The sequence below is a fragment of the Equus caballus genome, chromosome 16 (genome assembly GCF_041296265.1).
Source record: "Equus caballus isolate H_3958 breed thoroughbred chromosome 16, TB-T2T, whole genome shotgun sequence".
NCBI classification, from domain to species: Eukaryota; Metazoa; Chordata; class Mammalia; order Perissodactyla; family Equidae; genus Equus; species Equus caballus.
The window spans coordinates 50,652,060-50,665,593 of record NC_091699.1 but is presented as its reverse complement, the minus strand read 5'-3'; the positions used below and the strand labels follow the sequence as shown (position 1 = coordinate 50,665,593).

At 38.4% G+C, this 13,534-nt stretch overlaps 1 protein-coding gene across 4 annotated transcripts in view; it reads right to left on the bottom strand.

Annotated features, from left to right (window-relative positions):
- The window catches only part of SMARCC1 (SWI/SNF related, matrix associated, actin dependent regulator of chromatin subfamily c member 1), a 165,609-nt gene that overhangs the window by 39,610 nt on the left and 112,465 nt on the right, over nt 1-13,534 (bottom strand). For 2 of the 4 annotated variants that reach the window (XM_023620516.2, XM_023620518.2), the window contains exons 22-24: nt 5,348-5,403; nt 3,546-3,660; nt 2,712-2,866 (exon numbers count right to left, since the gene is read on the bottom strand). In XM_023620516.2, the coding sequence (XP_023476284.2) occupies nt 2,712-2,866; nt 3,546-3,660; nt 5,348-5,403 (326 nt within the window). The remainder of the gene's footprint in view (nt 1-2,711; nt 2,867-3,545; nt 3,661-5,347; nt 5,404-13,534) is intronic. The other 2 variants (XM_023620517.2, XM_070237797.1) reach the window with 1 other exon arrangement.

The window sequence follows — 13,534 nt, the reverse complement described above, 5'->3', positions numbered from 1 at the left end:
TCTTTAGGTGAGTCAATTCACAGCTCATCTGCAGGTAGAATGAAAAAATGGATATACTTCCGAAGAGTCCCTCATATGGCAAGGATAGGGAAAAGCCAGAAAGCATGCCCACACCATCTCTTTTGGAGCAAGATCCAGAACCTTTAATTACTACTCTATGTCAGAGTGTGACAAACAATTAAAATGTTATCAAGGAAAACTCTTAATAACAAAGCTGTTTATAGACACAGAACAACAAAAAGAGAATAAGAGAAAACTTGGATTGGCTAGATAAGTTGTACTAATTACAGTAATTTCAGTGAATTCCTTACCCCTTAATTATCATGTAGCACAAAAATGATTATGTGTGCTGTGAAATGTATTTGATCCAGCTATAAGCGGCACTGAACAGTTCATATGTGCCAAGTCATGTAGCACAAGCATCTGTATTGCTTTCACAAATCACTGGAAAACACAGATGTTTTGAGAATGAAGATCTAAGTACCCAGTTATTAGAAATAAGAATGAGTGATGATGAGGGACTGAAAATTCAGTGACCTGGAAAGAAAACGTTCTTTGGATACTCTTCTAAACCTTGTGTGGAATATCTAAGGGCCAAGGCAATTGCTCCACAAAAGCAGTTTCTGTGCCGTGAAGGAATCAAAAAACTGTGGCAAGATGGTGAGTAGTGCACAGTGCACAAACTTCTGTGCCCAAGAGTCGTACATATTAACAGCCATGAGGCCATTATGTCTTCATCAGCTATGAAAACATCATGAAGCATTCATAAGTTTTTTTTATGGTAATCTACCATTTTAGCTTTCTCTGGCAACCTACAGTGAAGCACACATGGTGGTATAGACAGGAAAAATAATGGAGAGGAAGAGTGAGAGAACCATGCTCTGTGAGAGGAAAGAGTGTCCAAAACAGCTGAGCTGGAGACGAGTCAGAGTGGGGGCAGTCTGGTGGAACTGCAAGAAACACTTCAGGACAGAGGCAAGAAATGACACTTGAGAACTGAGAAAGGTACTGATCATGAAAACCTCCTGAATTCCCCACTAAAGAGTATGAAATGTTAGCCTGAGAGAGATATGGAAGTTATTTAAGAAAGCAACATGCTCATGTTTATAAAGATTCTTCTGCATACTGTATGAGTCCATTTACGTGAAGTCAAAAATAGGAGAAACTAATCCATGGAGTTAGGGGACAGGCGAGCAACCACTCTCGAGGGGAGGCACAGTAACTGGAAGGGAATATGGGGAAGCTTCTGGTGGGCTGCTAATATTATGTTGCTTAACGTGAGTGCTGTATATGAGCTCACAGGTGGGATCAGTCTGCGAAAAATTCACTAGCTGTAGACGTATATATCCACTTATTTGAATGTTAAGTTATACTTCAATAAAAAACTAAAGACCAAAAAAGATTACTCTGGCTGAAGGACAGAGAAATGAGATGAAGGAGACAGGCAAGAGAGGATGGAGGCTGACCTAAGGGAGCAGCAATGGGCTGGGCATTACCACAGGAACTAATGCGCCACAAAGGATCTGGTGGCTGAAGACCTACAGAAAATGAAAGAACAAGAGGAGTCAAAGAAAACCTGAGGCTGCAGGTTTGAAGATGGGGTAGGTGGCTCTGCTGCGTGCTGGTAAAGGGCAAAAAGGAGGGAAGCCCTCCTACCTTCCAGCTCCTCATTCATAAAATGAGAAAATATGCCCAAGACAATCCTTAAGGTCCTGAATATGCGAGACCTCAAAAAGAGCTACTTCAAGCTAGTAATAGTAAGAATCAGCTAGGGTATCTGTTTGGACTGGCTGAGAATGACTGTGGCCTGTAAACACCCCTCTCCTCCAGCTACACCTAGGTCCAGTGGTTGGGCACTCAAAACAGTGGTGTTACGGTTCGAACTGGATCATCTCTTATAAATCACGCTCCACAGATCAAACACTTGGAGAAGTAGTTCGCAGCAGCTGAATGGTCTGGGGAAATTAAAGACCATGAAAGAACATCTTTACCAATGGATTAAGAACATCTCAAAATAAAACGATTAGGTATGTTCCAGTAACTTACTGCTTGATGCGGTAACCCAAGATGGAAGAAAACTACTTCTGAGGGTAAAATGGGGAAGAGGTGAAGAGGTTTTTGAAAATTTCACATATTCATGCCTGGAATGCTTTAAAATGCTAAATTAACACAAAGCAGGGAAAGTAACATTCTCTCTTCTTTTTAAATATGCTGTGGAGCCAATACTATGTTATAAATAGAGAAAACCACCCCCAGAAAAGCTGGCAAATTCAAGAAGAAAAAGAGCTATTTTAGGTTCCTTCTCTCTCCTTTCAGTCTGTAAGAGCAGGGTGAAGTATTTATACAAAGAAACAGATTTTTGTCTTAAAAATCACACATATTTCAATCTGGTAGAAACTGAAACAATAGTCCAAGACAAGTTCTGCAGGCAAATTAGAGAGACTTAAAATTCTGCCTTCAATTTCTGCAGTCTTCACAAGGCTGAATGACACAATGAATGCATCAAAGGCAGTCACCCTTTAGGACCAAGTCTACTATTTCTACCATCCTCCTCCTGCTTGTGGAATTCTTAACCTAGAAACGTCATTCAAGGAAATAGCCACCTCCTATTGGGTGCAAGGCTCTTTATACTAAATGTTCCCAATAACCTAAAAACAATACGACCATTCATGGCTTAAGAGAGCACTGGAAAAGGGCTGTCAGGGGCAAACCTTGGCTTTGGTTGCAGCTGAGGCAAGAGCAGCTGCTGCGGCTGTGGCTACATTTCCTTCAGAGATTTCATGTTCTACTTTTTTCTTTCCAATATCACTTTCTCTTTCTTTACAAGTATCAGTGAGTTCCTTGTTCTCATCAGTCTCCTTTTCTTCTGAAAAAGATCAGAAAGCTTTATTACCAGCGTGCCCAGTCTCAATAAGCCATCTTATTTCTCACCTCTGCCACATGACAAACTAGGACTGACGTTACAAAGAGATCTCAGTGTCTATTTTTCTTTTTAAGATTTTTGCTGAACCATTCCATGTATATAAGTCTGCCTCTATTTGAGATGGATTTTCTAAATAGCACACTTTGTCTTCCCTTCACTTCTCTAAGCTCTCTGTGTAGTTCCCTTGGATATAAAGGAAAATTCAGGGGAACCAAGCCCTAAGACCAACACATTTGTTCATCAGTCAATGAAACGCTCTGGGAAACCCTAGGGTCTGGAGGAAATCAGAAATCGAGAACACAGCACTTCTGCAAGTGTTCTGAGAGAGGCACGATGGGATATGCCAGCAACTGGCACCGAAAATAAAATAAAAAGCTAGGTGTGAATAACTTGAGTCACGCTGAACAACTTGAGTGTATATAAACAACTGAAAACAATCTAGCCACTAACATTAGCACTGGTATCTACATACAAAATAAAACTCAAACATAGATTTATTGTTACATTAAGAAATAACCCAAAATAAATGAGGAAATATTTCTACACAATTAAACTACCCACATTTCTCTAGTACTTTTTTATAGTTTTACATAATAAAGCCTAAAGAGTTTCTTTAAATTACCTGATTTGGCATCCTCACTAACTTCACTATCCTGTTCCTTCTCACCATTTTTTTCATTTTCTCCATCTTGTGCTTTATCACCTTCATCTGTTTCATTTTCCCCTTTATTTTCTGCCTGAAAGGGGTACAAAAAAAGAGGATAGAAAGTGATCAAAAAATGGTCCTTTTACAAGTGATATTATCTTAGAATAACAAAAAGTTTCACTATTTTTTGGCAAGAAGGGGACTAAGTTCAGAAGGGTCTTGGAGAGAAAAGCTGGAACAGAAATTAATAAATTCAGGAAATATCTTTCACTATCTCAACACCTCAGTGCTCACAAGATAATACACCTCAAAATCCCATAGTCCCTCCCTTCTCTGCACCCTTTGCTATAAGGCCAGGGTTACGATGTCCAAAGGAATGTCAGGGGAATTCATTTATATTATTTATCAGTAAAATAGATAAATACTTAGTAAATAAATAATTGATTAGTTGTTCAAAAGGACCAAGGGCGTTTAAAATGCACGTTACCAACCAAGAAGATGGAATGCTGCTGAAATAAAAAGTTGACAAAGCGCTCCCCACTTTTTTTGAGGAAGATTAGCCCTTAGCTAACTGCTGCCAATCCTCCTCTTTCTGCTGAAGAAGACTGGCCCTGAGCTAACATCCGTGCCCATCTTCCTCTACTTTATATGTGGGGCGCCTACCACAGCATGGCTTTGCCAAGCGGTGCCATGTCTGCACCCAGGATCCAAACCGGCGAACCCCAGGCTGCCAAAGTAGAACATGAGCACTTAACCACTGCGCCACCAGGCCGGCCCCGACAAAGCCCTTTAATACAGCCATTTGCTAATGGTTTCTAAGAGAGCATCAGTGATCATGCTCTGAGGACTGAAAACTTCAATTTCTCTGGTATTTGGTATCATTTGCTGATTTTGAAATCCTGTGACCTTGACAAATTATGTAACATTGGCTATAAAATGGAGACTATCAGTGACTTGATGACGCTGTTTTAGGAATTAGATGAATCCAGAAATGTAAAGTACAAAACATACTATTTGGAACATTGTGAGAATCATAATTAATTTTACTATTATCCTCATCCTCTCCTTATCTATATACAATTTTAAAACACATGCTATCAAGACTTTAAATTCTCTTTGTATATATTCACTTGACTAGTGATTAAATGCTCATCATGTGGCCCTGACTTGAAGAGGCTGTAAAGTCCTGTTCTGCCTAGCTCACCTCGCATTCAGAGCCTCTGCAAGACAGGGATTGGGTCACAAACATACCGAGCACTGTGACGCCCTCTGCATACTGGCCTTAGTGTCTCCCCTCCAATGCCAGTAGGAATCTTCAATTCCCTATCCTCCAATTCAATCTTATAGTTCTACTTGTTCTTTAAAAACTATCTCAAATGTCACTTTGTCATTAAGTCTTTTCTAAATATTTTTCTACCAGCAGTTAACTCTTCTAGAAAATCCACTAACATTCTAAGGTTCTCTTCTGGTACAAGAACAGAACCCAAACCCTACAATTCAGTATTCATAAGAACCACAACTTTTGTTTTCATATTCCCAATTGTGCCTGAAAGGAGTGCAAAAGAAGAGGTTAGAGAGTGGATAAATCTTCCCTGAACGAATAAGTGAAAAATGTCCAGTATTATGCTTTGTGAAAACTATACCTTAAACCAGCAAAATCCAAATGGCTGATAGAATCATTTGTAGTCCCCTGAGAGGGATTCAAAAGACCAAAATCAACCCAAACCATTATGCTATGAAAGGCATGCTCTCTGTGGCTTTTCAAACATAGACTTCACCTTTTCAGGCTGCTGACCATCAGTATCTGTTTCCATTTTTTCCTCTTCAGCTCCTTCTACAAGCAAAAGAATACGAACAAGTAATACAATATGGAAAAATAGTAAAAGCTATTATATAGCTGTGAAAGTATCTGAAATTCAATTACACATAGTAATATGGATGGAAGTCATAACCTTATAAGGTGACATAAGAAGTCTGACATAAAATACATACTTTATATTAATGTTCAAAAACAGGTGATAGTTAACCAGGGAAGGGGTGGGTAGACAGAAAGTGGGTTCAAGGGGGTGGGGATTGGTGTGCTGGTAATGATTTGTTTCTTGATCTTGCGGCTGCTTACATGAATGCGTTAATTTGTGACAATGTACTGAGCTTTCCATTGAAGGTTTTCACTTTTCTCTATGTATAAAAACAAAAATCTTTAAATAAAAAAGCCAAAAATAAAGAAACCTGTTACTATTTAACAGACACTTGATGAGTACACAGTTTGAGTCAGGTACTGGAGAAACAATGCTGAGCTAGATCTTCACTGAACCTCAGGAGCATCACATTCTGGCTGGAGAGGACACAAACCAACAAGTCCACCATGTATGCGCAGACATGAGACGCTGTGGGAAGCAGAGAGGGCACAGCTGTTTCAGTCAGGGAAGGAGAACGACTACATACGCATTTTCTAGGCAGACGTGGTGGTGTGAAGGGCGGTGGAAGACAGTGGTAGTATATAGAGAGAAGGACATTTCAAGGAATGGAGACAAAAAAACTCAAGGGTGCAGGGGAAAAATGTAAATCGTTGGTGATGACTAGAAAAGGGAGGACAGATAAATCGGAAAGAGGGAGATAATGCTGGTAACGGCTACATAATGAAGAGCCTTGAATGCGGTGCTAAGGGCATCTTAACTATATCCTGTAGATAAGTTAATGAAGATTTTAAAAACAAAACAACACAATCAGATAAATACTTTTTGTTTCTGAACTTTATACAGAAACAGATATATCAAACATAATGAGGGTTTGCTGTGGTTTTAAATAAAAACATTCAAATATCCCATAGCGTGAATTTTTTTATTATTCTCTTATAAACAACAAAACTAACAGCATTTATCCCCAATGAGAATATTTAAACATATTTCAACAAACATATTTAAAACTAACAGTGTTAAAAAGTTACCGAATAGAAAAATCTCTCTTCTCTTATTCTTGAGGATGAGGTCAGCTCCTTCCTGCTTCCAGAATTATGGCTGACTAGGAACTCCAAGGGACGTGATATTTTGGGACATAATGAATCTCACATAAGGTAGAAAAGCTCTTAAAGATCACCTTCCAAAAGCCTACAGTACCAGAAGTGGGACCAAAGCATGGAAGAAGTGGGGCCATGATCTAGATATTTGGAAATTTGGAGGGCCAGGGTCACCTAGACATACTAGGGCCATGGAATAGCCAGGTCCAGGGAAGAGAAAGGAATCCCAGGCACAGAGCCAGCCACACGGTGGCCAATGTGATCTCAAGCCAGTGGCAACCAATGGCCACCAGAAGCAGCAGAATTCTCTGCAGACAGTTTTTCCAATCCCAATTTTAGTCAAGGAGATATCCAAGCAATGAATTCACAAAAAGCAAATACCAAAAAAGGAAGCCACTAAGACTGAGCAGAAACATTAATCAACAGATTCAGAACTCAAGGATTGACAATACGAGATCTGTCAGATCCTGAATCTGGCACAGCCATGGACACAATATGTAAATAAATAAAAGAGAATCATAAAGATCTCCAATCAACAAGCGAGTATTAGAGATGATCAGAGATTTAAAACAAAAACAAAAAATTTTCTAGAAATGAAGTCAGGGTAAACAGATTAAATCTGGTGAAAACTGTAAATCATGTCTAAAGAAATGATCCATTATAGAACAGGAGGATGGAAAATATGCAAATATGGAAAAGGATATGCCAGGCAGAAACGAATCCAAGAAATGGTGGCCTTTCCATGGTACTATTACTCAGTATAGGCATGAAGAATAGAGTATTTTTAGAAATAAAGGGTAACAATAAATTGAAGAAAAGGTTTAATTGACCAGAAAATTGTTAATTTTTATACTTTTAGAAACCTAAGAGTGTCAAATTATATAGAGCCAAAAGTGACAGACAAAACTGACAGAAATGAAAATGTACATACTTCTCTCAGTTAAGAATACACGGTGGATGTGAACACAGCAAAATGGTTCTAATGTATACACGCAGAATTACATCCACCAATTAGAGAATATATACACATTAATTTCAAGCTCACATGGAACATTTTAAAAATACTGATCACAAATTAAGTCATTAAGCAAGTACTCATAAATTTCAAAAAGTCAATGACACACAGTCCAAGTTTTCTCACCACAATGCAATGAAATTAGAAGTTTAAAATACAGAGATAAATTTCTCTGTGCTTAGAAATATAATTTTGGGAATCAGTAAAAATAGCACTTTTAAATGTAAAGCCTTATATTTACATTAGAAAAGGAAAAATGTTTCAAAGTTTATGAACTATACATACCCTTTATAAGAAAGCAGAAAAAAGAATAACAGAATACAAAAGGTAGGGAGAAAAAATAGGGTAAAAATCAAAGAAATAAAAAACAAAAATACAATACAGAGTTTAAAAATATATAACAGAGAGAATCAATATACTCCAAACTTGGTTCTCTAAAATGATTAATAAAACTGATAAATCTCTGGTATGAAAGATCAAGAAAAGATAAGGTACAAACTAGTTATATTAAGAATGGAAGGAAGAAGGGTCATAACTATTGATAAAGCAGAGGTCAAAAAGGAAGTGATAAGGTACTCTGAAAAACTTTATACCAAGCAAAACAGAAAAATTAGATTAAATGCCCAAATTATTAGAAAATTTATTTTACCAAACAGATTCAAGAAGAAAAGGAAGTCCTGAGTCCTATGATAGAAAACAAACAAAAACACCACAGGTCCAGATGTTTTTTACTGGGGAATTCTACCAAACTTTTAGGGACAAGATGATCACAATCTCACATAAACTTCTCCAGAGAATAGGAGAGGGAATACTCTCTAACTCATTCTATGAGGCCAGTATAACCCTGATTCCCAAATCAGATATGGACAACAGCTAAGGAATATTGGAGGCCACGGGGCTAAATCTCATTCATAATCACAAATAAAAAACTCCTAAGCAAACTAACTGAAAACAGAACATAGCAGTATGTAAAAAAAGCAATACATTATGACAAAATAATATGACAGCAACAGAAAGGTGACTTACTGATTAAACATTAATAAGTCTATAAACTCATTTGATCACATGCATGAAAAGTGTCTGATAAAACTCATTATCATTCATGACAAGTTCCTGGAAAATCAGGGATACAAGGAAAGTTCCTGAGCTCTCAAAAGACTGTTATCGGGGCTGGCCCCGGGGCCGAGTGGTTAAGTTCGTGCGCTCCGCTGCAGGCGGCCCAGTGTTTCGTTGGTTCGAATCCTGGGCGCGGACATGGCACTGCTCATCAGACCACGCTGAGGCAGCGTCCCACATACCACAACTAGAAGAACCCACAACGAAGAATATACAACTATGTACCGGGGGCTTTGGGGAGAAAAAGGAAAAAAAATCTTTAAAAAAGAAAAAGAAAAAAGACTGTTATCAATAATCCTACAACAAATGTCATTCCTCATGGAGAGATTCCTAGAGTATTCTCTTTAAAATCAAGAGCAAGACACAGATACCAGTATTACTATTTCCCTTCAATATCGTCATGGAGGTCATAGCCAAGGTAGTCAATTAAGAAAATTAAATTAGGGCCCACCCCATGGCCGAGTGGTTAAGTTCTCGTGCTCCGCTTGAGTAGCCCAGGGTTTTGCCGGTTGGAGTCCTGGGCATGGACATGGCACTGCTCATTAGGCAATGCTGAGATGACATGACGTCCCACACACCAGAAGTAGAAGGACCCAAAACTAAAATAGGCAACTATGTACCGCCGGGATTTGCGGAGAAAAAGCAGAAAAAAAAAAAGAAAAGAAAAGAAGATTGGCAATAGTTGTTAGCTCAGGTGCCAATCTTTAAGAAAAAAAATTAAAGAGGGCTAGAAAGGAAAGAAGAAAACAGTTATGATTTGCAGAAAATAAAACCATACCTAGAAGAATGTGCAGAAAAGTTACCAGAAATAATCACAGGGTTTAGCAAGGTGGTTAGCTACAAAATTAACATACAAAAGCAACTGCATTTCAGTATGTTAACAAAAATCAATTCTAGATAAAGACATAGGTGAAAAAATAAAACGAATGATATCTTAAAAATATGATGCAAAAAGTGCTAACCATAAAATAAAAGACAAACTATTAAAATCAAAGACTTCTTTTCATTAGAAGATGCCAAAAAGAAAAAACAAGTAACAGTACGGGAGAAAACACAAGCAGCACGTAAGTAAAAGATCAGTTTATCAGATTTACACAGAAAAATATGAAAAGTGAGCAAAAGACAAGAACAGTTGTTTTACAGAATGACATATGACCAACAAATCTAAGATACTCAAATTAGTTCAGAGAAATGTAACTTAAAACCACAATGGAATGTCATTTTATATAAACTACATCAGCAGAGTCTAACACTAGGAAGTGTCGGATCAAGTGTTACTGGTCGAAGTGTCAACTGGTACACCTACTTTGGGGAAAAAGCCTGGCATTTCCTAAAACAGTACAACTCATAGGACGAGTCCACAACAAAATAAGGAGTTAAGCAAGAATGTTCAAGGTTTGATGTTCAAAAATGTTCAATGCTCTTCCTTTCCTTTATCAAGAAATTCACCTTACGAAAAAGTGACAACTGAATTAAACAGATAGCTTAGCAATGCAAACTCCTGATCTTAAAGTGGCAACCGGTCCACCAACCACACTTTGAGTAACACTGTATCTAAGCAAAACCCTGTATAGGTGTACTGTGAGGCATGTAAAAGATTGCACACGCAGGTCTGAAATAGAAAAAAAAGCAGGAAACAACCCAAATTACCCATCCAGTAACAGGAGAATGGATAAATAAGTTGGGTTATAATCACACAATAGAATATTCTACAGCAGTGGAAATAAACAAACTATGGCTACATGGATATATATTGACAACATAACAACTAAACAAACATGATTACACCTGACATACATTGTTTAAATAAATCTTTGTGATAAAATTCACTTAAAAAGTAGAACAATATTCCAAAATTTAGGATTATAAATGCTGGGAAGGTGAGAAGACGAAGGAAGGAAGGAACGGAGAGATGAAAATTATTGGCACTGTTCTTAGTCCAGATGAAACATGTAACATGCATTAGGACACATTAAAATACAACAAGAAAAGATCTGAACAAAAACCAAATGCAGATGGAGTTTTTTAAAACGCAAAAAGCTTCACAAGTCATTCTTAACTGAATGTGCCTTAGGTCCCTTTGCTGAGTCAGCTTAATTACTGACTGAATAAGCATTATGTCGGAGAAATGTACTATTTTTTTTTGTACAGCTAACCTGCTTTTTAAATGACTACCCACAATCTATAGCTCCACGTTCTAAAAAGATTCCACACTCACTTTCTCTATTCTAAAGCAAGCCAAATTTGATATCACCTCTTTAATTAGCTATGATTCCAAGATGAAGAGTTACATAATATTAATTATCTATTCATATAATGATGGTGCAAAGACAGACCCTCTGTTAAGGGGAAAAACCTGGAGACAAGTGCACAGACTTCTAAGACATTTACTAAGAGTTTAATTATTAGTTTTATGTTTCTCAAGATGCAATGTGGAAGAGTACGTAGTTTCTACTCCACAAAACATTTTTTAAGCTGCTATTAGACATCTTATTGGAAAAAGAAAAAACAAAAACAAAACCCAACTTTTCTCTGGTCTGAATTCCGGTCAGAACTGTAAACCCTTAAGAGACTGTAGCCTCTCCATATCCCACGTCATCCCATTGGTGTCAATAAACTAGAAGGTTGAGAATCCTTCCCTAGAAATGTGTGGTGTGACTCACATCTGCAGAGTTAAAATGAAGAGGATACTAAAGCGAATAAAATAAAATTCCCAACCTAAACAAGAAGGCACCTAACACACACCAAAGACAAAAAGAAGGACAAAGCAGAAAATCCTCTGACCAGGTAAGTGAGCTATGATAGGAACGCCAGGTCAGCCAGGGGGAAAATATCAACATCATAGCTCACAATTCGACCTTATGCTATAGAAGAGGGGTTGGTAAACTTTTTCTGTAAAGGGTCAGATGGTGACTATTTTCAGCTTTGCAGGCCATACAGTCTTAGTTGCAACTACTCAACTCTGCCACTGTTGTACAACATCAGCCACAAAAGCATCTTGAAAACGAGTAAGTGTGGCTGTGTTCCAGTAAAACTTTATGGACACTGAAATTTGAATGTCATGTAATTTGTACATGTCACGAAATATCCTTCTTTTGATTTTTTCCAACCATTTAAAAGTGTAAAACCCATTCTTATATATTGTGGGCTAAACAAAGACAGGTGGCAACCTGGATTTGGCCCAAGAACCAAAATTTGCCAGATCCTGCTCTAGAAAAAGGGTGAGTTTTGGATCCACACTGACTAGGTTGGAACCCTGTCTCCACAATTTACTAGCTCAAATGAGCTTGGGCAAGCCACTGAGCTGTCAGGGCCTCAGGTTGCTTACCAAGAAAAGGAGAATAATAATAGTATGTCCTTCATAAGTGTAATGTTAAGGATTAATTATTTCATGTAAAATGCTAGTAAGTGGCTCATAGTAAGTGCTTAATGGCAACTAGTAATATGAGAAAGTTCAGTTGGCTGGACCCATGTCCCCTCTCTACTAACATGAGACCTTTCAGTAGCCTTTGGCACTGCCTCAGTGACACAAAGGGTTCTCATTCTGTCCTGGACTTTCAAAGATCCTTCCCAATCTAGTATGCCATCTGTGACTTCCTCCTTCCCATGTGACCTTTGATTTTTCTGTAAAGGGCCAGATAATTTTATAAAATCACCTGCCTTTGTCACAATCTCTTAAAATGTTACTATTGAGTCAGAAATAGCTGACTGATCTGACTGACCGGGGTCAGCAAACTATAATCTGCTGCCTGATTTTGTAAATAAAATTTTATCAGAACACAGCCATACTCATTTGTTTAAGTATTGTCTATGGGTGCTTTTGCACTACAAAGACACAGTTGAGTAGCTGCGATAGAGACCATTTGGTCCGCAACAGCCTATAATTTTTACCATCTGGCCCTTTACAAAAAAGGTTTGCTGACCCCTGTGATAAAATATCCATGGTAATGTAATAGTCCTGCTTATGAATAAAGATACTCTGGAGATGCCTTACTCTCAAGGTCTCAACTTTAATACTGGCAATTGAGGGACACTGGCAAATAGGAGATGTAACCAGAACCCATGAGAATGCCTACCCGGCAGTGAGACTCTAGAGTGGCCCCACAGCCCCACACGATCCCTGCTTCATGGTTTTCAGGTCTTTGTATAATCACCTTCCCTTGAGTCTGAGTAGTATCCGTGACTTGTTTCTAATCAACAGAATACAGCAAAGGTGATGGAATGTCAGGTTATATAAGACCCTGTCTTGTTAGCAGACTCGCTCTAGAGCCTCTCTGTGTCAGCTTGATGAAGTAAGCTGCCATGCTGGGAAGCATAAATGGCAAAGAACAGTGAGATGGTGGCCTCTAGGAGTCAAGGGCAGCTTCCACCTGACAGCCAGCAGGAAGCTGGAGCGTTCAGTTCTACGACAGAAGATAAATGCATTCTGACAACAGGGGTGAACTTGGAGGTAGATTCTTCAACGGTCAAGTCTCCAGATGAGAGCACAACCCAGTCACCACCTTGACTGCAGCCTTGTGAGATCTTAAGCAGAGGACACAGTTAGGCTGTGCACAGAGCTGTGACTCATAGAAACTATGAGCTAATAAATATATCTTGTTTTAAGATATTGTGGTAATTTGTTATGCAGCAATAGATAACTAATATGCCTACTGAACTTCTGAATGAACCACAACCAAGGGTGAGAAGCAAACTAGCTGGCATCCACAGTAAGAATATCTTCAGATGCTAGAAACAGGAAATGGCATTGCCAATCAGGCTCCACTCTTATCTTTTGCTCTGTCTCCCACAGGTGCAATACTGATATCCCTAATTGGC